We start from the raw sequence: 22,099 nt of genomic DNA, 5'->3' as shown, positions 1-22,099 counted from the left end.
ATCAAAGCTTGTGATGAGGGAACATATTGGCCACCCCTACAGTACATCACCCATAGAGAGGCAGAGAGAGCCACATATTTTTCTCCCTTCCTCCTCAAATCCAGCCTTCCCTGTCTCCTCCAACCTGTTTGCTCCCCCCCCCCCCCCCCCTGCTTCATCCCTCCCCCATCTTGCTGCTTTCTCCCACCTCCGTTAGCCGTCCCTGGGATATTGCGTCATGAACACTCAGTTCCAAATTAACAGATTGCAGAGAGTCATGTAGGATAGCAGAGGATATGAGCGGCGAGGAAGGGGGGGGGGGGAGGGAGAGAGAGCGGGGGACCCGAGTTTCCATGACGACCGCACAGGATTCCTGCGTGTCGAAACGGATGTGTGTGTCTGTGTGTTGGTTCAAGGCTTGCACGGTGGGGAGACACCGTCCGAGATTCTTTCTTTTTTTTTTCTCCCTTTCCTCTTAAGTAAGAAAGAATGAGCATGCCTCCCACGTAATACAGTGCATTCACACACCATTCACACACCATTCACACTCACACCAATGCACACTGTGGGGAAACATATGGCGTTATCACCATGTCATACTCTCTTTCACAGCCAGATAAGGTGTTTGTGAGGGGATGGCGAGTACAAAGGAATTACAACATGGCCTGGTGAGCCTTCAGTGTGGAGGCTGAGAGGGAATGCTTGTTACTAGACATCTGTACTATCTGTCCTTTTTTGGTGCAAAGAGAGGGGAATCGGCGCACATTTTAGATGGTGGAAGAAAGAGCCTTAAAGGGGCCATATTATGCTCATTTTTAGGTTCATATTTGTATTTTGTGCCTCTACATTAACATGTTAACATGCTTTAATGTTCAAAAAGCTCTTTATTTTTCTCATACTGCCTGTGCTGTAGCACCTCTTTTCACCCTCTGTCTGAAACCAGAGCCCAGTCTGCTCTGATTGGTTAGCTGGCCGGCTCTGTTTTGATTGGTCAACCGCTTAGAGATAACTCGACCCTTAGCCTATTACGTACAATGTTTTGGAGTGCTAGCCAATAGAAGTGATGTCATTATGGTACAGAAGTAGATTCCAATTGAGGCTAAGAAGAGAAAAAGGTGACCAATCAAGGGGCTGTCAGACAACAGTGCATTTCTGACTTGTTTGGCTGTGTTGGCAAAGCTGTTGAATCACTAGTTTTAGATCATTAGTAATGTAATCATCACAAATGCATATTTAAAGCTGTATCGATGACAGCAGTGTATAACTGAACAGAACTCATTATAGTGTTCTTTCAGAAAAGGTTTCAATCAACTGCAGAGATTTCCACTTGTTTGATTTGGCTCAATTACCCTGAGTAGTTTACATTTGAAAATTGATAAAAAAAGATAAAAACAATAAACAGGGTAGTGAGCAGCTTAAGGTGGACATATGCTAAGTTGAAAAGGTGGCCCAGAGTAACAAGGGAAGTTGCTAAGAAGTGAGATTGAGGATATCTTGTGTGCTGGAACAGCAGTGGTCATCCTGCTGGGCCGGCTGACTCCCGCTGAGCGTTCTGATTGGATTATTAGCAGGACAATGACACCTCCGTGATCATGGCGAGTGACGACGGGCCTCGCCACGTCTCTTTTTCTCTCTCTACTTTCTTGTTCAATATGTGATCCTCAAACTTTCTAAAAATTTGAAATCTTACGAACTAAAGAGGAACATTTGTAAGAATGCTGGGACTTTTAAGTAACAGCTACAATTGTATGGAAATAATATCTAACAAGGATTGTCAAAACTATGGAAGATGATATCAGAGTAGGAGCATACGTTTTTGATTTTATTCTACATTTCGAGAATAAATAAAAAATGTAGAGAATAAGGTCACATTTTCTGGTAATGCCTATCATGTCATTTGTCCTCAAAAGTTTGACTTTAAAGTTGACTTTCTTCTTAATTCATATTACTTCTAACTATTTTTCATCAATAAAAACACAACAATATCCTCCTCATTTATATTTTCTTTTTACTTGGCATGAATACTGAATGTTTTTCTCATCATTTGTAATTTATTCTTGACATTTCAAAATAATTCAACAATATAACGTAATTCTAGAAATACAGAACAAAAGCCTCCATTCAGCCTCTGATTTATATTTTCTTATCACGTGTGGCACGCACAAAGAAAGTTCACCTTTACTCTCGAGAAGAACAAAACATCTTTCTGAAATGTTTTCTCCTTATGATCGTCTCTAATTTTCTAAACAGCAGTTAGTATCCTACTTTACTAACAGAGATATTGTACAACAGCTAGTTTAAAGTTTGGTATATCACATTCATTTGTCCACACACACACACTAGCATTACAGCGAGCCGCTGGGCTCTCAGGGTCTCCACCAAGGATCGTTATAGCTGTCCATTAGTGGCTGCTGAGCCCAATGGAGAAAGTGGGTCAGAACTGTGTGAGAGAGAAAGTATGTTGTATCTTCCTCCCTCTGAACACACACACGCCATGACACACAACATAAGTATTTCTATATTTGCCCTGTCCTGGTTTTGAATACCCATCAGCAACCAGAAGAACTTTCTACATCCTGTTTTCCAGTCCATCACGATTTCAATGTTTTGTATCCATCTGCTGTTGTTTACACCCATCCATGGACAAAATGACTAATATGGGGTATTCCTGTGGGATTATTCAACAACACTTTGCCTCAAATATAATTTTGGGTCTATGCTGAATGGACTCCATTCAGTATAGAGAATTAATTACGAAAGACGAGAGCTTTTACAATGGTTTATATTCATTACACAGAAAAAGATGGTATCAGAGCTGCCACGCAAGGCCAATGACCCGGGTTCAATGTTTTGCTCAAGGACATTTCCAAAGGCTATTATTGGATTAATAAGATGTCACAAGAGCGTCTGATTATCAAATGATAATGTTGTTTTGTCATATTAGTTAAAAAAGCACATCCTCCCACACAATGTATCCTTAACTTTGGTTAGTGTTGCAGCACTGTGTGTAATTATATAGTTTTTACAAACATAACCCTGGACTCTTTCTGCTAACTTCCTCCAGAGATGTGTCCTCTGACAACCCTTTGCATATTTTGCATATTAATGAGTGTCGCTGCAGGAGACGGTTGATTACTATGTAATAGCCTTTCCTCGGGAGGGAATTCAATCTGCCAATTGTCCGGATGTCGATTAAGGGGAGTGATTGCGACAGCGGGAGAGGTGATGGATAATCAGTTCCATTTTTGTGAGAAGCTACGGTTGCTAACATCAATTTTTTTCCATGCTGCACTTTAAGAGTATGGGTTTGTTTCCAACAGAACATTCTTTCTAAAAAACATGACCTCATTTATGGTAAATGTGCACTATGCTCTTCATTTGTCAACAAGATGAAACACATGACAGGAGGACGACACCGGAGTCTCATTGGCAAGCAGAGAGCAATATGTTTAGTACTGCATTAGTCTAAATAATTTAGATATAGGATGTACTATTACCACGTGATGTGAGTTCTGATCATGAAAAATGAACAAAATAGTTAGTAAAATGGTTTAGTATTACAAGTGAGACTATGCCTCCTATGCTTCCTTGTCTGGAGATCCTTGGAATTGCATGTTTTAGTAGTCCAGATCATCCAAAAGTCATACACATAGTTTAATACTAGATTACATTTATATTAAAGGGTTTTGTAAATATTATTATGATAAATGTCTATTGCCTTTTTTCTCTTCTTAAATACTTGTCATTGTTGATTTTGCAAATGGAGCTGTTGGGATGCGAGAAACATTTCATACTTTTAATAAAGTATCCCATTGTTCTGCACCGTATCATACCGTAGTAGTAACTGAGACATTTATGCTTTTAATAGAACATGCTATCAAGTTGATTTGATGTACCTTATTGGTAACCCAAAATGGTGATGTTCTTTCCCTCCGGTTGGTTTCTAGGATCTTCCTCAAGGACACATTGGGATCAAATAGGGGAACTCCGACTGGGTGAGATCTCACTACACACAGGCCAATCTGCTCTCCCTGTTATATTATTCTGCTGCCATGCTATGCAGATAACACCTCCATTTACAGCAATACAGCCACGCTGTATTTGTCATTCTTGCAGAAGAGTACATTACATATTTGCAATTATTCATACTGTATTCTGCATTGTAGTAATACTTGCCAGGTCTCAGCCATTACAGAGATGCAATGCGCAGAAGCCCATTTCTGCTAGTAAAATATATGTGATTAATAATTAATTAAAGAAAGTTTATCATTATTTTGAGATATTTTGTCATTATTTCCATCACATTGGCGGACATGGGCTTCCATAGACAGCAGTCAGTGGCTCAGTTGTGTAAAGCTTGCGTATTAATACTGCCGCACTAGTGCTATATTAATGATGAACACTGGGATGCAAAGATATTCTTACCATGCTCTCCAGCTGCACAAGCCTCCTACAATGACAGTCACAATGACAATGTTGGAAACTGTGCTGCTAAAATAGGAAAAGCAGTCATGCTCCTGAATGCATCCACTTGACAGTAAACCCACTTATGTATATGCAGTATAGCAGAGTTGCATTAGTGGAATTACATCCTGACTGTTCTACAAGGCCAGTATTTAATTATATACAGCCAAATAACTCGAATACTGTATGCAACCACAAAGAGTAGGGCATGTATTGGTATTCAAACACAGTCTGATAACAGCATTAATATTGAAAAACACAACTATTTGTTTTGCATTTGAAGGTCATCCAAAAAGTGCATATCTCAGTAAACCTGGGCCACATCGCCCCCTAGTGGTGTTTAAATGAACAACTACAGGACAATTCAGTCACCTTAAACCAAAATGATGTTTCCTGTAACTGCTTATGAAACAAATCTATATAAAGGTCAACACTCTAATGAGCTTAAACACTGACCTAAGTGTAAAATCCATAAATTCATTCTAAGTAGCCGGACCAACAAACCAAATAAAGGTCTTATGATATTTAAATTCTTTAAAGATGCAAGACGTTTGTTGCTGGTCACCATGTGTCACCACAGCACTTCATACTAAGGGGAACAGACATATTTAGAATTGTTTTTGCACATGCAAAGAATGAAAGACATGCTGAGCCGAGCACCCTGACAGTGAACCTGCAATGCAACAGCCCAGGGACTTAAAAAGAGCGCTATGGTGAGAATGTGATGGAGTTCATGAAAAACATCAGAGTGTACAGTGATCAACAAACACTTCACACAACAAGAGATATTTCATATTGAACTTTTCCTAAATAAACGTCTTACCTTCGGCCTTTCATCCAAGATTTGCTGGCGGTTATCCTTTTGCTTCTCCAGTAGTCTCTCGTGTCTCTTACTCTGCGCGTCTTCCAACTATACACACACACACACACACACACACACACACACACACACACACACACACACACACACACACACACACACACACACACACACACACACACACACACACACACACACACACACACACACACACACACACACACACACACACACACACACACACACACACACACACACACACACACACACACACACACACACACACACACACACACACCATCAGGGCTTTGCATGTCATCATTAAACATATAACTGTAGATACACATGTTTACTTTTGTAGGTGGTGGTGAATCATAAAGACACATTAATGTTTTGTTTGAGTAAATCACATGACTTTTAACTGTCATTTCTTTCAGAATAATTGCAGGGGATGATTATCAAATACAAATTCTCTATCATATTAGAGCCGCTCTTACCCGTTTAATATACTGCACCACCTCATTGACAAATGATCGGTTGATCTCCAGCTTCTCTCTGTGGGGAACATTATAATGACAGTCAAACCAAGCAGACAGTCCCAACAGAGCTACAGTGCATCTCAAGTACAGTATGTAGTGACATCTAGTGGTCATACACATATAACAATTTATGAGGAATAGCTATTCATGTTTAACAACAGATAACTTACTCTTCTGTCACATTCTTGTCTTTAGATTTGGCTTCGTTGATCTTCTCTTGTCTTTTCTTGTCCATTTTCTTCTTGAGATCCTTCTTTTCTCTGCAGATGTTGAGAAGGACAAAGAGAAAGATGTAATGAAAAATGTAAGGTGCCTCTGTGTTACTGTGAATGCGTGAGCATGCTTTATGTTGAATGCAGTCTTACTTCTCACAGATGTCTCTGAGCTTTCTGAGCTGCGCACTCTGGCACTCCTCTGCTATGGTGGTCAGCTTCTCCACCAGCTAGAGTGAGACACACAAAGAGACATTTATAATTCCACACCCCGAAAAGTCAAAATGTAACACACACTAGCTTTTCTGGAATTAAGCATACTTTGTTAATAAAAAAGAAAAAGAAAAGTATACATGCATTATAAACAATTATAGTTTAAAGTTATAATATACAAGTTATTTACCCTTAATATTTATTATCAGTTGATAATGAAACCACATTTAGATCAGGGAAACGAAACAGATCTCTTATGCTTGCTGTCTCTTGCTTGAATGAATCTACCTGGCGCCTCAGCTGTACTGTGCAGGTGTACTGGAGCAGAAGACATTTATTTTTCCACACCGTACACCAGCACATGTGCACAGGCAGCAGAATGATGACTGTAATCATCTAAAGGGGGGTGACTGGGAGTTTACTGCAGCATTCACTCATTCATTTGTTTATTCATTAGTCTGCGTTAGCCTCGCTGAGATTTATTGAGAGACATTCAGCACTTTATCAAGTCCAACACGAGCCTGGACAAGCTCCTGCATGAGTGTGGTACATGTGTGTTTGTTTATCCAACTGACACATACAGTACATGCTTGTTTATATGATGTATCTTAACATGTTTGGAAACACTAAATAGATTTACTGTTATAATAAACTTTAGCATAGTGCAGGGGTCGGCAACCCCTGGCACGCGTGCCAGCATTGGCACGCGGCACCGTAACCAGTGGCACACTAGGAATAAGTGGAATAAGTGTGCAAAATATTTAAATTGTATTTTCGGATCCTTAACGAGACCGCCGCCAGAGCGCGTCTCCCCGTTACCTGCAGAAGGAAGCCATGCACGCAACGCAGCCCCGCTCTCTTTAACTCCATGTGACTTTCTGCCGCTTTCCTCCGTGGTGCAGTGCTGATTGTTTCACCACGGAGGAAAGCACTTCACTAATTGCAGTACCCAAAAGGAGCTGTACAAATGCCACAGTTTTTGCGTGGCTGTGTATTTAGTTGAAAGCCCAGTGGCGATCTGCTCATCTCTCATCGAAATAATATGCTACAAAGGGGCGGACTGGCCATCTGTGTGTTGCACTTTCCTGTCGGCTCCCAGACCGTAGTCGAGGAGGGCAGAAGCAACAAGCTTCAGGTTCAATAACCCACTTTAGCTTAAATGACTGGAGAGAGGCGAGCTCTTCTTGGGAGGCCGTTGCATTTATTTAGCTGTTCTTCTGTTTCACAAAATACATCCCAGACCTCTGTTTTTCTTCTTCCTCGTTTCACTTCCAGAAACATACACACGTTCCCTCACTGTCGCTCTACCATCCACAAACACACATGCACAAGCCACACCCCTCTCTCTCTCTCTCTCTTAAAGGGACAGCGATCTCATCTCACTCTGCATTTCCCTAATATCATAACATGTGTGCTCTGGAAAATCACAGAACGGACGATCGTCCTTATTATTATGCTGTTTAAACCAATTATTTAAATGTGTTAAATTCGGCATCATGTAAGTTGCGCTGACAGGTCCACACACTGCTTCCCCTCAGCGAGGCTCCCCCGCCCTCCTGCTGATAGTTCACGAGCGTCAAGCTCCTCAACCGCCCCCCCCCCCCCCCGTTGATAATTCTCGATCGTTGGCACGCTGATCAATTTCAAAAAGGTTGCCGACCCCTGGCATAGTGTGTAAGGAATGAAATAGCATCAATGTAACTATATTCAATCTATCATTTCAAAAGAATGAATGTAGCTTGTGTGGTGGCCATACATGGGCAGTTAACGGAGGCACACTGGTGGCAGGAAATATGACATGTGGGATCTCTTTCATCCTAAACAAGTAGGATTTTACAACAGGCCATTGTAGGAAAGAAATACAAAAATGAAAGATATGGAAAGTTGGGTCATTTTTGGAGAGAAAGCTACATTTCAGAGATGAAAGTTATACATTCCTTAGCATTTATTTTCAACATTTCTCAGAATAAAGTGGTACATTTATGAGAAAGCATTATGTAAAACAGTATGAGAGAAAACATCTCTGAAAATATGAAGTCTTACAAAAAACGTTGCTTCTATGGCCTTTTATTAAATGTGCGCATACAGCATGATGTCAGTAGTGCCAGTAAAGCGGTAAATCAGGTGTTGCCAATAAAGCTGAATTTCGTAAAGGTGTACGTCTTAAAAGTGAGTAAAAACAGACAGTATGAGAACGATTTGTTGCAATCCTGCTACGTACTTTACACTGAACCACTAGCCAACCCAGCTGCAGTGTGTGTGTACAGTATTTGTTGTTTGTTGAGTACCTGCTTGATGTGCTCTTTTTTCTGGTACTTCTCGCTGTAGTACTGCTCCTGTCGCAGTGTGAGGAGCTGCTGCTGCTGCTGCTCCTTCAGCTCTGAAAGCATCTGGCTGCACTCCTGATCCAGGTCGCACAGCTCCTGCTCCAGGGTGGACAGGGAGTGTTCCGACCGACTGAACACACATACGCAAACAGAACATCTGGAAATTAAGATGACTTAGTTTTGTCGGCAAAGAAGTCCTAAAACATTCTATCATTTGCAACACAGATAATCACATTGATGCTCTCATGACACAAACTGGTCTCCCTATCATCACATACATATTTTTCAGTGAATGTTGCTATGAATTTTAATTAAAAAGGGAAAATTCACTCTAAAATAAACATGTTTTTCGTAAGTGCTATTCATTCATCTACTGTAGTAAGAGTTTGATGTTGTTTGTGCTGTGATTTGTCTGCTTTCTTTTCAATATAATATATAATTCAAAATAATGTAGCACAATGTCAATACTTTAACTTATATTTCTTCTATTATATTTTGTATTGGACATTTTAATTTAGCCTCTTATGTTTATATATCCTCATTTCATTTCTTTATTGCACAGTCTTACTTCAACTTGCTATTTTTATATAACTATTGATATTCTATTTTATTTGATCTTGTTTTCTACTTTTTTAAATTCCATTTTCATCTTTTATCTTATTTCATTATAAAAAAAACACCCAATTTCCCCTGGGATACACAAAGTATTTAGATTCTGATAGTGATACATTCTGAAAATGGAACTAGATTACACTCAACTTGCTGAAAGTCGAAATACATTTTAAAAACTCAACAGCAGTGTTTCATTCTGGAAATCATGACCTCAGATAATCCACATTCCTTGTTTTGAAAGTTTCATGTAGGAACTATTTTTCTTTTTTTTTGCCGCATTGAGCACCACAAGCTGAGTGCTATGATAAGGTAGACATTTATATGGCCAAAACTAGGGAACTTACACCTTGTAGTAAACAAATGATAAATGCTTTTTGAATTCAGGATTATCAATGCTTTTAATTTATTACATTATTTCAAACATTCGGAGGAGCACTTATCTTCTACCACAAAGTAAAGTGTTGAAATATGTCTGCCTCAGCGGCCCTCTGCTCTCCACACTGTCTGAGAGGACTGTAATCTTCGCTGCGTGCTGAGTACTGAATCTTCAGCGGGTGATGAACTCATGAGGGCCCTGAACGACTCCCTGAGGCTCGGAGGAAGCCTTATCTCCTCATTTTTATTCTACACGTAGCTCAACCTTTCTTTGGTCTGACATGCACTGTTTGCTTTGGAGCAATACAATCAACAATGTTCTAAAGTGCATAATGTATTGTGTATTTATGTAGATGGAGGACAGTATGAAGGAAAGGGGAAAGAACAATTCAAACACAATTATATATAACTACGAGTTATTTTCTGATGTCGTTTTTCCCACTTTCCTGGAACTTAACTAATTTATCATTGCTTTTAGATAGTCATTTACTAAACTTCCCAGAACTATCCCAAGAGAAAAAGGGGGTAGCTTGAAGAATTGTAAGCTACATTTACACAATAATATTGTAAAGTTTATACATGTAAACATAGCAACAACAGAGTGAAGATGAAGGTTCCTTAACACAAGTGAGAGCCATGAATGTATTCAAAGTGTAACGTGTTGTGGTCGCATTCAATTCTGCCTTAAAGGAAAGATAGAATGTATTTTGGTTGTAAGTCCTTGTAAAGAAAACCTTGCTTTTAAGTGGGAGAAACTAATGACCTTATCTTTTAGTTTTCATCACGTACTTAAAATGTGATTTGCTAGCTTTTACTTTGTTGACATTTGGCCGGTAAGTTGTGGGAATAAAAAAAGCCAATAGACTATTCTTTTGTGGTTGTGATGATGTTTTTCTTTGTGCATTTCTAAGGAGATTGACATTGAGTAAAAGGGAGAGCAAAGAAATCCAACAGTTTGAAGAGGCGAAGAGGAGGGCCACCTACCTTTTCTTACCATCTCGTTTGTGGCTCTTCTGCAGGGCCGAGCGCCGCCGCTGGTACTGACCCTGCAGCTCGGACACGCGGGCCATGTGCTCCTTGATCATCTCGCTGGTCTTGCGGTGGTGTTTCCGCACCAGCTCCTTCATTTCCTTGTACTGCTTCCTCTGCTCTCGAACGAAACCCTTCTGCTGCTTCAACTCCTCCACTGTCTGAGCCTCTAATTCTAAAGGCAGGGATGGAGGACCCGCAGGAAAAGGTGACAAAAAGGGAGCGAGAGAAAGGGTGATGACTGGATATACTGTCAATGCCAGTGGGACAGAGTTTATCCTGCTTTTAGCAACTGTTTGGAGGCGGAAATGATCGGCAGTTATAGAATTTGCATCAGAGTAATAATTATAACAGCAATTATACCAGAATCATGAGCATTGACTCATATGACAGCATATTCTTATTTTGAATACATATATAGAATAGATTTACTAATCTCTGTCGGAAAAAAACATTGACAATTTAGGTTAAAAAAATCCATAAAATTACAATTTCTTTGCACAGTATCGATTTATTAAGTTATTAAATGATAACGATAGCTCTTTATTATAGGTCTTTCTTTTGTGGGCTTAAAATCAATTAAATGACCAAATAATTAACACATAAACAAAGTAAATCAAACTCATTTTAATAATAGCCACAAAGTTAGTACTCAAGGATGAAGAATGAAGCATAGGCTTACCAGTGAGGACACTCTGAATGATGTCTTCAGTCTTAACTGATGATTTCGATGATCCTGTGTGCAACATGTTAGTTTAGTTGCACAGTTACAATCTGCACGGTAAAATATTGACCAAAAAATGGACCAATCACACAGCTTAGTGAAATACTTGACTGAGTGATAAGTAGTTGTAACTTTAAACCTTACAGTGAATATCAACAAATTATAAAAGCACATTTCAGTCCATTTACAGACAAGTTCATGTACCATTTTAGCTTTTTTATTGGAAGTATGTGATGAGTGGATCAAAGGCTTGTTATCTACACGGTACCTGCTGACTGCGGCTGGTGTCCGACCAGCGACGGGGGTTTGGGGGCGATGATGGGCGTGTGGCTCAGTCCGTTCTCTGCTGGCATCGCCACCCTCTGATCCACCTTAGATTCTGAGGGGGCATCACTTCCTGCCTCCACCTGTCCACCACATCAAAGATCCACAATCCAGTCAACACATCTGTGAACACTCACCACTGACTCTTCTTCATAAACAGTTATCGTTCATCATTGTGGGTCCCTAAAATGTGACCCACAATACATTTCTCTGCTGTCATCAGGTAAAAAAGTGTCAAAACATACATTACTATGTTTTAACTCGAACACAAAGTTAACTTTTCGTGACACAGAGCCTCCAAAAACGTTCACAAAATACTTTTTTAGAAGAAGAAAACCGTCATTGAGTGCTGCTATCTGTTTTCAGGAGTCTCTCGGTGTACCTGAGTCCTGTAGTAGAGTTTGTAGACATAGCTTTGGTAACCCACTCTCCACATTGCTTCCTGTTCTGCCGCTGGGCCGATCTTAATTTCCCCTTAGGCCTCGCTGAATCTCACACTATTCGCTCTTATCTCAGAAAAGTGAACGCAATTTTCAGTTATCTTTGTTCGAGTCGAAGCAGATCTTCTCCTTTCTTTCTCTACACCTGCTCACCGTGCTCTGCCTTTCCCCGCTCTGCCTTCCTCGGTGACTGTTTCCATGGTCACAGCATGAAACAGCACTCTGTCAGCTGGCCTCGTGGGTAATCATATCAGCGGGCAAATCAGATAAAAGACACCCCCTTAGGAACTGCCTTCTCTCCAGCCCCCTCTGGCTATAACCTGAGATAACCCTGTGTCCTGCCGCGCCTCTCGTACCATGCCTGTGTCTGCTCCCTGCGCCCACATGAATCCTCGTGGATTCAAAGGGACACCATTACCACAGATTACTGCTACTTTACCCTTGATGCATCACTTACAAGGTTACCAATTCTCCTGCTTGTGTTATGCTGATGGCTCATTAGTAGGAGATGTTCGCATTGCAATCTCTCCTAAGATTTGTTACTTGGACTGAGACAAAAGGTCACATTTTCTCAGCAGCCATGACTCAAAACTTTTCTGAGGAGCTTGGCCTTTAAGTTACTTTCTTGACGACTGTTCTAAAGATAAAGGTCACTGCTAAGTCTAGTTGGATCTCATACATCTGACAAATTGACTGTGTAGAGAGAATCACATCTCAAAGTTCAGTTAATAATAAGTTCGACTTACTTCTTGAAAACAGTTAGTTATCCAATCACGTTTGCTCATCAGATCGTTGTGTGTATCCTTGAGGACTGATACATGTGTAAATGTCTTACATTTCAGAAGCGATTTTTAGAATCGTTTGAATACTGCGTTGATCATGCCAGGAGACTTCTTCTTGTCTTATGTTACTTTTAATGTTTGTCTGCACTGTCCATGCCTTGCCTATTGTATATAGGCGTTTTGCTACAGTATATTTTCCGGCACATTAACGGCATTGTTACATTTTTGTTTTTTTTCTTGTATTCACTTAGCAACAACAAAGACACAGTAGTGACAATATAAAGGTATAGAAGGGGATAACAACAACACCTTGCAGAGTATTGACATGGTGAGATATCCTTTATATTTGGATGGGAACCAAATTCAAACAGCAGCACCTCTTTTAAAATCTGCACAGCCCTCCACTTTTAAATGTAATATACGTCATTTTTTCACTGTACTTAGTTTTTACTTTTTTGTATTTTTCTAATCTGTGTAAGAATGCTATTTCTCTTTATTTTTGTATGTGAAATAGTTTCTAAAAATATTTTCTTTTTACAATGTTTTTTTTTTTATCCTTCTCTACGAATTATTTCCTTATACTGTGTTTATGTTTGCACCACTATGCACCACAACAAATTCCTTGTATGTGTAAACCTACTTTTAAAAATCTGATTCTGATGTCAGCCTGACAAAGTTAAGTAATCAGATTTTTAAAAAAGTGTAATGGATTCTTGAAATCCAGCATCTTAACTTCTCACTCCTGACAAGCAAAGACCCTAAAGCACAGCCTGTAGGTACACACAGCCTCAGTGACAGACCCTCCCTCAGAGCAGACCTAGAATCAGAGGCTGCAGGTAGATGTTGCGGAGGGTTGATGAAATGCAGCAACAACACCCAGCAAGAGGGAATGAAAAATGGCCCAAAACCAGACTATGCTGATACCATCTATCTGTGGATCTGTGCTGGAAGCAAGCTCATAAATAATCCATTGTTTCAACAGGGAAAATGACTGTGTGTTTCAAAGTGTGGTGATATTAAAAATCTCCTCTTGAATCGTCTTTCTTAAATTGCATTTTTAATAAGGTTTTGCTGAAGAAAAGGACCTTCACTCTGTCTGCGTGTTCTCATTTCCCTCCATCTGGTTTAATTTCCAAACCAGTTAGATCCTGATGGTGGGGCGAGCAGCCAGCTGGCTGAGGGAGCGCTCCTCACAATCAGCGACTGATTAGTGGCTCAAAGCTCCACACACACAAACACTAACATTTATCAGCTCACACATGGTGGAGAGAAGAGCACACACACACCTCTTTGTCTCCCTCCTCCTCTCCCCCCTCCTCCAGAGTGAGTGCTGCCAGCTGATTGGCTCTCTGCTCCATCAGGTTGACGTAGCGGATGGGATTGGACAAGGCTTCAATGACATCTGATGAACATGAAGGAAACAGAGCAGGCTTTTTGTAAAAACAGAGCATGGTTGCGGTGGAATAGTAAAATAGAAAAATTAGGTAGTATATATTTTTCAACCACTTTTCCTTAACTTAAGTGAAAAAAAGTCACGGGGTTAAGCAAATATGTGGAGGAACATTCCATAGGACATACATTTTCCATTTGGGTTTACAATATTATGACTTACTTTTACCAAAAGTATGAGCTTTATCAATATGTATCATCAGATTAACTAAGCTTATTAAGCACTGGCTACTTGCATGATCAGCATTTTTAAGTCATGATGATCGGCACCTTTTGTGAGCGTCTGAAATGTGTTTGACTCCAGATGCTGCCGCAGCAAGAAATTGTGAAACAGCATTATCTCCTTTCCTTTTGAAAATGATGGTCAGTGATTCCTTTGCTTAAGGACATAATAAAGGAAGCGAGGAGCTCCTTTCCTTATCATGTAAAGAATTCAAAAAAGCTCTTTTATCATGGCTGCCTTGAAGGTACTGTACTTTCGGGTTATTTCACTCAGTTAGGAACCTTCCTAAGCTGGACAACATTTTGTATTTTGGTTTTAAAATGTTTTTGTATGACTTACCTGCAAATGTGTCTGGGACATAGTCCTTTACTTCTACGTAAACAAACAGAGCCGGTAAAGTCAGGGACTGGTTCTTCTCGTTCCTTAGACTGATGTAGTGATAGCCTGCAGAGACAGATTGGTCAGTTCAGAAATAACAGAGAGAGATCAACGTGCTTCTGGAAAAGTGCAGGCAAGGTATTTGGTGACACTTCAGGAAACACCCACAGCTTTTCAAACGACAAACAATATGTAATTATCTTTGCCCTTTGTTTTGTTATCTGATGTTTTCATGGTTTCTGATGGTATATTCAAAAGATGTGTTGCTTGTTAACCTTTTCTCTTTCTCTATTCTTTCCCAGTCTAGAAAAATAACATCCCCTAGAACATGAGATGAGATGAGATGAACAAAACGTAGTCACCTGGACGGATGGCTGACACAGGGATGATACGGTGGCCGATGAACTTCCCACCTTCCTCAAACACGGCTATCCTTAATGAGGCGAGTGTGGGCAGAACAACCTGAAAATGTAGAGAAATATCTCATTATCAAATCAAAATGACAACACACAGCTGCTGTTATGCTACAATGTCTTTAGGAAATATTTCATCAATATACCGTAATTTTCGGACTATAAGCCGCGCCTTTTTCCCTATTTTTCGACGCTGCGGCTTATATAACGTGCGGCTAATCTATGGATTTTTACAGCTAACGGCCAGCACCTTTAACTCTATGGGCTCTATGGCCGGTCCGCGGACCCCCACCTTTAAGCGGCGGGTTCCAGCAGGAAAAGCTGGAGGCCGGAAAAGAGTGAGACAGGTAGTGCGCAAAAGTAAAAGTGGAACCGAGAGTGGTATGCCGCTGCTGCGGCTTATATTCAGGTGCGCCTTATAGACCAAAAATTACGGTAGTTATTTTATATTATAGTAATTGGGGTCAAAATGAAATGAAATTGATACTCATCCTTCAAAACAGCCATTTTTGTGAAGGTATATTGAATGCTATTAAGTACTTAGTCTGACCTTCTTGAAGACAATGGCCTCCTCTTCCCAGACAGGGTTGATGGCGTTGCCTTGAGACGTCTTGGTCTTGAACGCTTTCCTCTTGGTGTCCACCGGCAAGCCGAACATGTCAATCTCTACGTACGTGCCCACTTTCTTATCAGACAGGAACTGGCCTGAGATGATCTAGAAGAAAGGAGTAGGAAATAAAGCAAGAAATAACAAAAGATTAAAAACACACACACAGACGGAAAAGAGACATTTCCCCCGACACAAAAAGACAAACACACACCTTCACAGATAGTGTGTTGGCTACTATCCCGTCCACTGTGCTCTCAGTGAAAGGGTCAAAGTGTTTGTCCGGCCGCCTCATAAACTCCGGTTTGAGCCGGTAGCCACATTTCCCATTGTACTCATACATGCCCAGGTTTAACTGCATGGACAAATCTGTGGAGTGAGGACAAAATAACAACATTTGGATGCGTCAACAACAATAAAACTTTAAAATGGCATCGTGCACTGAAAAATATGTTATGGAGATGTTTTCATGATCTATGCTCACCGATGGTTTGGAAGTTGAGAGCCACCAGCTGACAGCCGGCGTTCCAGAAGAGCTGAGGGTTGTAGTTGGATGAATCCACGCGGGTGCCTTTAGGGTAGATCCTGCTCAGCTGCAGCTTGTTGTATCTGGAAACAGCTGGTTGAGGACAATACTGCATGGCCCGCACTACTAAGCGCAACTGGTAATATGACTACTCCTTCTTCTTCTATTTACTCCTTTTTCCTATACTTACTTTACTTTGATTACAATTAGAAAAATTAAATTAACTGATTTCAAATGAGATACAGTTCTATGTATATCATGTACAAAATTAGCTGCACGAGCTGTACACAATAAGACACTCACTGTGATTGGACGGCTACAGCACACAGGGAAATGCTCCACAAGAAACCCCAAAATGAATGGGGAAAAAAAGGAAAAAACCAGAGGAGGGATCTCTATCCCAGGACTGGAAGACATGCAATTCATGTCATGTCTTTAGGAAAAGAAAGATAATAAGATTACAACATCCAAAATCAAAATGACAAAGATTATAATGTGATTGTAAAAACAAAAGAATATGGACATAGGAGAATGTCAAAAACCTTCCAGTTGGTGCCAAAAAAGACATGCTAATTAGTTGATCATAGTAAATATGTGTGCACTGCAGACGGAGCCCAAAAAACTGAATAGAACCGAAGTTGCAATTACATGATTAAGTATGACTGAGAAGGATACTCCACAAACTCGACAGGACACTTGGTCAGTTGTTCCAAAGCTTTAGTCTCAACAAAGGAGGACATCTGGAAGCTGCGATTGATCTCTGTGGGCAGGAAGTTTCCATATTATTTACAGTGTTTTATTCTCATATTGCTAATGAAGATATTAAAGTTGTTCTCTTAGCAAGAACATTTCTCCATGTCCTAATGTACATACTTTTGGAAGCCTCAAAACTGTTAAACTTGACTGGCTGGATGTAGATGACCAGGTTGGACATTTCCTCCGTGGCAAATGCCTCGCTGCCTGCTGTACCCTGTATATGAAAACACACACAAACAAACAAATCATGTAATTGATATTTTAAAAAGAAAGGTCTCCTGACATTTATTTTTTAAGAACTAAAATGCAATATCAAATGTGTACAGCAGATGGCAGCGTCATCACATGGCATGAAAACAGTACCCTGAGCTGTAAATCATTATCATTACAAGCCTTTGAATAAAATGCTGAGTATTTACAAACCTCATCCATTGAGCCCTTTTTACAGTCGTCATCATCATCATCTTCATCCTCACTTTCTGCTTCAACCTCGCCTGAAACATTAGGGACAAATATGTTTACAGTTAAACAAATCTTAAAGGTTTGAAAGGCTTTAAAATATCTTGGATAAATTCCCTTCATTAATGAATCTACAGCTGTGACACAAATACAGCTTACACTGAGCTATGACTGAGGAAATGAATTTGAATATTGTTTTGGTGGAGCGGGCCCGTCTTATGCGTGCATAATGAGAGATCTACTAAAGATTTCCCACTAAATTGGAGGTCACTCTGACAGAGGAAATTAATTTTAGCAGCTTAATGATCGGACTGACCTACAGCCAGTCTGCAGCCGTCTAATGAGAGCTAAAGCTTTTTCCCGCAGAATCTGAGGTCATGTACTAAGTATGACTCACCGATAGACTTTCTGCCCTGCGGCCTCAGGCTGAGCTCGGCTCCCTCTGGAGGCTGCGAGGAGTCCGCCGTCTCCTCTTTGGTCGAACCTGGTGGGGAAAAAATAAACTTATCAGCAAAAAAACCTGCATCCGAATAAACGGCAAGGTGAAACTACTGTATGAATGTATACAAGGAAACATTCTGCAGATGTGTTTTGATGAATTAGAATATTAAGCCTTTCACAAACATATATACATCATCAAGTAACATCACACGGTAAATAAAAAGCCATGTGCTGCTTCAAATAATAACAGCCAGCTGATCTAAGGGTATGTCTTCCTTCCTTTTCAAAATGCTATTTGTTTTTTACTCAATGAAAGCTGCCTATGATGCTCATTTTCAGGTTCATATTAGTATTTTGGCCTCTATTTTATTATTAACCTTTATTTAACCAGGTGGTCCCATTGAGATCATCGATCTCATTTTCAAGGGAGACCTGTCCAACATGGCAGCAAGTAGGTTACAACATAACATAAAACAACAGATAACACAAAAGGACATATTTACAGGGCGAGATTTACATACCTATCGACATTGACAAGTACCAACAGTATCAAATAGCATTGCACCTATCCAAGCTTTAAAAACAGGCAGTGGAACCAATTTGCTCAGTTTCAAATATTTTTGAAGACTGTTCCAAGCAAGAGGAGCTGCGCACATGAAAGCTTTCTTTACTAAGTCAGTCTTTGCACTTGGCACATGTAACAAAGCCACATCATGTGATCTCAGGCAAAAGCTACCTGCAACTCTCTGTGTGATCAAAGAGCAGATATAAGATGGGAGTTTACCCAACATGGCTTTATAAATGTAAGTGGAGGCCAACCTGCCCTGGCATACAGGGTACAGTGATGAGTAAGTGCTTTACAATTAGTAACAAATCTCAGCGTACTGTGAGGCGGCATCTAACTTGTTCAGGTAATGGGCAGGTGCATTCATATAAATCAGATCCCCATAGTCAAGCACAGGTCAAAAGGTCACAGTGACTAGCCTTTTCCTGGCCTCAAGCGAGAAGCAGGACTTGTTTCTGAAAAAGAAACCTAGCTTCAACCTCAGCTTTGTAAGCAAATTATCGACCTGAAGTTTAAAAGAGAGACAATAATCATCCAGATATCAAGGTATTTATAACAGGAAACCACTTCAAGTACTTTTCCTTGTGCAGTAACAATATCCAAAGTGGTCTCTGGTGCTTTTTTAGCTTTTGATAATAGCATTAACTTAGTTTTATCAACATTTCAAATAAGCTTTAGTTCAGAGAGCTGAGTCTGAATAATATTAACTATTGTGACATGTTCCCATGCTTTAATGTTCAGAAAGCTCTTTGTTTTTCTCACACTGCCTGTGCTGCAGCACCTCTTTTCACCCTCTGTCTGAAACCAGAGCCCAGTCTGCTCTGATTGGTTAGCTGACCGGCTCTGTTGTGATTGGTCAACCGCTAAGAGATGTCCCGCCGCTTAGCCTATCGCGAACAATGAGTTGGAGCGTTGGCTAAAAGAAACGCAGTGTTGTCACTACGTTGTGGAAGTAAATATTGTGTGGGGGAGAAACTCCCTTCTTCTCTTGAAACATTGTTCTTTTACCTTTAAGTAGCCTTACTGTCTTTTGTGGATTGTCCTTAAAACTTCATTATCTTACATCATCCGCTTTAAGACCATGGTTTTATATCTTCAAAGCATCTTTACATTGATGGAACATTTGCATCTTGCAGAACCTACTTGTTCAGATCCTTAGAAATTGGTGACTTTATTCTAAACCACTTTCTTGGTTTCCCTGCTTTTCCCCCTTCTCTGGCTTGACACCGTTTTTAATATCAATCCTTACCTCTAGGGTACCATTTCAAAGCTATTCAACACTCCCATCACGTGCCAACCTACGGTCACTAATAATCTACGCACTACTTGGTCCAAGCATCTCAAAAGAGAGATGGAGACTTAGAAAGAGAGATCTGGCAGTCTTGGCTAGTTCACATTTATCCTGGCACTGATCCACATTTTGATAATGTCACCTTGAACCACATAACCTCCCCCACATGTTTTGGACCAGCTCCACCCTATTTCTATTTTAGACGTCTCTCTTTGACTCCCTCTCAGCCGTCACATCTGCTTACTCCCAGGCCTCACCCACAGATGGCCTGTTTGGTGTCCAACCCACTGACACTTCAATGTCGTCCTTTTGCGTATTTGTTTTTTTTACATTGCTTGTGAGGCATAGAATTGGGATGCAGTGGAATCCCACTACTGTCATACAAATTGGATAAAGGATGTCCTATACTTTGTGAAGTCATTATTATGAGGCTCTAACAAACATGTTCCAAAATACAGTATGGTCCCTTTAACTGGATGCTGCCCAACTGTACTCTACCAACAGTATATCTAGTATAGTACGGTCTTGAAGAGTTTTGGTAAATTGGATGTATGTTTATATTCTGATTTACTTATTTGTTATTCTTTTTAATTTAGAAGTGTATTAATTATTTGTTATTGAAGTTGTCTTTGATCCTAACATCTTGTCTTAATGTATCATTACCTACTCTGAAAATGTTAACCTACTCTACAGAATATGTTTCTTCTTTTTTTGTATTGATTAGATTAGATTACATTTATTTATCCTAATTCAGGATTATGATATTGGTCAGTAGCATGTAATTTAGGTATTGCACATGTAGAAAATGAAGATAAAAAGTAAATAGATACATATCAACAGTAGAAAAGTTACGATAACACAGTCATACATAGAAGGTGTTTTGGTTGATGTTTTTACATGTTGACATTTCTGCAAATAAATCAAGAATGTATATACATCTCATGTTTTTGAAGAGCCACAAAGTGTGCCTTCAGTCGAAAACCAAACCTAGCCTCTGATTTGCAGATTTCTTAATGCACAGCAATTAAAAAGATTTGTGTCTGTCAGTGCTTTTGCTTCTTATTCTCAAACACCAGGGGGCAGTGTAAGAATGAAGCCTGCATCTCAGCCACCAAAGGAAACGAAAGGTGATTCATTGCGTGGTTCATTATAATGAAGTTTTGAACCAACTGAATCATATATTTTATGTGCGGACAAGAAAACTATACATGGACAAGAGGCATGTATGTACACACACACACACACACACATGAAGGTACATATGAAGTGTAGCCAATTCCAATGCACATATGAACGATTTGGGAGAACTAAAACCAGAGAACAGCTGTGAAAATATAAAAGTCCATAAATGCAGTTATATAATGTAGACACACACCCGCGTACACACACCCTACAGTAAAGGCCACAACTGGCCGGTGTTAACGATGCCCCAGTGACAAGCCCTAGTGTATGCAACAGCCAATACCACCTTCAGCTGATGGAGAGCGCCATGAAAATGATGAATGATAAACAATAGCTCTGTTTCGCTCCAGTGACTCCGTCTCTGACAGCAGAGGAGTGTTGGTCGATATTACAGATGGTCAGGCTGCATTTTACATCTGGAACATCGCAATTAAACGGCCCCTGTGTGATTCGACGGCTCTGTTTCTAGGATGCAGGTGTGTGTGTTTGTACCTGCGCTCGGGGAGGAGGGCTCACACACACTGGAGGAGTCGCTGTAGGTGTTGGAAACCTGCTCCGACAGTTTCTTCTTGGTGCTCCCGTTCGTCTTGTGGTGTTTCTTCTTGTTCTTCACCAAGATCTTCCCCATCAGCTCCATTGGGCTCGGGAGCGGCACACCAGACTCCAGCTGAAGAAAGCAATAAGCACAGAGAGGCTATCAAATGTGTAATAAGGTCACACAGAGGTAAGCTCAAGAGGAAAAAGGGAAACTGTTTGTTTGTATGATCTGGATGGAAGGATAGAGACATCTTTTTATGACAACGACACAAGAAATGATCTTCAATAAATGTTATTAAGTTAAAGAGCTTTGCTGGATGGCTAGAAATGGCTCCATTGGGGCCATACTGTAATTAACAACAGCTTGTAGACATATTAGCAAATTAGAGGAAGAAAATACTAAACTTGTTGTGAGTCATTCAAAATGTAAAT

At 40.2% G+C, this 22,099-nt stretch overlaps 1 protein-coding gene across 10 annotated transcripts in view; it reads right to left on the bottom strand.

Moving 5' to 3' along the window:
• The window catches only part of plcb1l (phospholipase C beta 1-like), a 129,903-nt gene that overhangs the window by 8,718 nt on the left and 99,086 nt on the right, over positions 1-22,099 (bottom strand). For 2 of the 10 annotated variants that reach the window (XM_079643457.1, XM_079643456.1), the window contains exons 14-33: positions 21,623-21,797; positions 18,049-18,135; positions 17,616-17,686; positions 17,310-17,406; positions 17,112-17,196; positions 16,395-16,519; positions 16,125-16,279; positions 15,854-16,018; positions 15,253-15,352; positions 14,852-14,956; positions 14,127-14,242; positions 11,563-11,701; positions 11,253-11,306; positions 10,526-10,745; positions 8,516-8,711; positions 6,168-6,244; positions 5,973-6,062; positions 5,761-5,818; positions 5,267-5,353; positions 3,876-3,929 (exon numbers count right to left, since the gene is read on the bottom strand). In XM_079643457.1, coding sequence (XP_079499583.1) covers positions 3,876-3,929; positions 5,267-5,353; positions 5,761-5,818; positions 5,973-6,062; positions 6,168-6,244; positions 8,516-8,711; positions 10,526-10,745; positions 11,253-11,306; positions 11,563-11,701; positions 14,127-14,242; positions 14,852-14,956; positions 15,253-15,352; positions 15,854-16,018; positions 16,125-16,279; positions 16,395-16,519; positions 17,112-17,196; positions 17,310-17,406; positions 17,616-17,686; positions 18,049-18,135; positions 21,623-21,797 — 2,256 coding nt within the window. Of the gene's footprint in view, positions 1-3,875; positions 3,930-4,404; positions 4,430-5,266; positions 5,354-5,760; positions 5,819-5,972; positions 6,063-6,167; positions 6,245-8,515; positions 8,712-10,525; positions 10,746-11,252; positions 11,307-11,562; positions 11,702-14,126; positions 14,243-14,851; positions 14,957-15,252; positions 15,353-15,853; positions 16,019-16,124; positions 16,280-16,394; positions 16,520-17,111; positions 17,197-17,309; positions 17,407-17,615; positions 17,687-18,048; positions 18,136-21,622; positions 21,798-22,099 lie in introns of those variants that run through there. The other 8 variants (XM_079643459.1, XM_079643460.1, XM_079643461.1 and 5 more) reach the window with 6 other exon arrangements.

This window comes from Notothenia rossii (genome assembly GCF_949606895.1).
Source record: "Notothenia rossii genome assembly, chromosome: 8".
NCBI lineage: Eukaryota > Metazoa > Chordata > Actinopteri > Perciformes > Nototheniidae > Notothenia > Notothenia rossii.
This window is presented reverse-complemented; position numbering and strand designations above follow the sequence as displayed.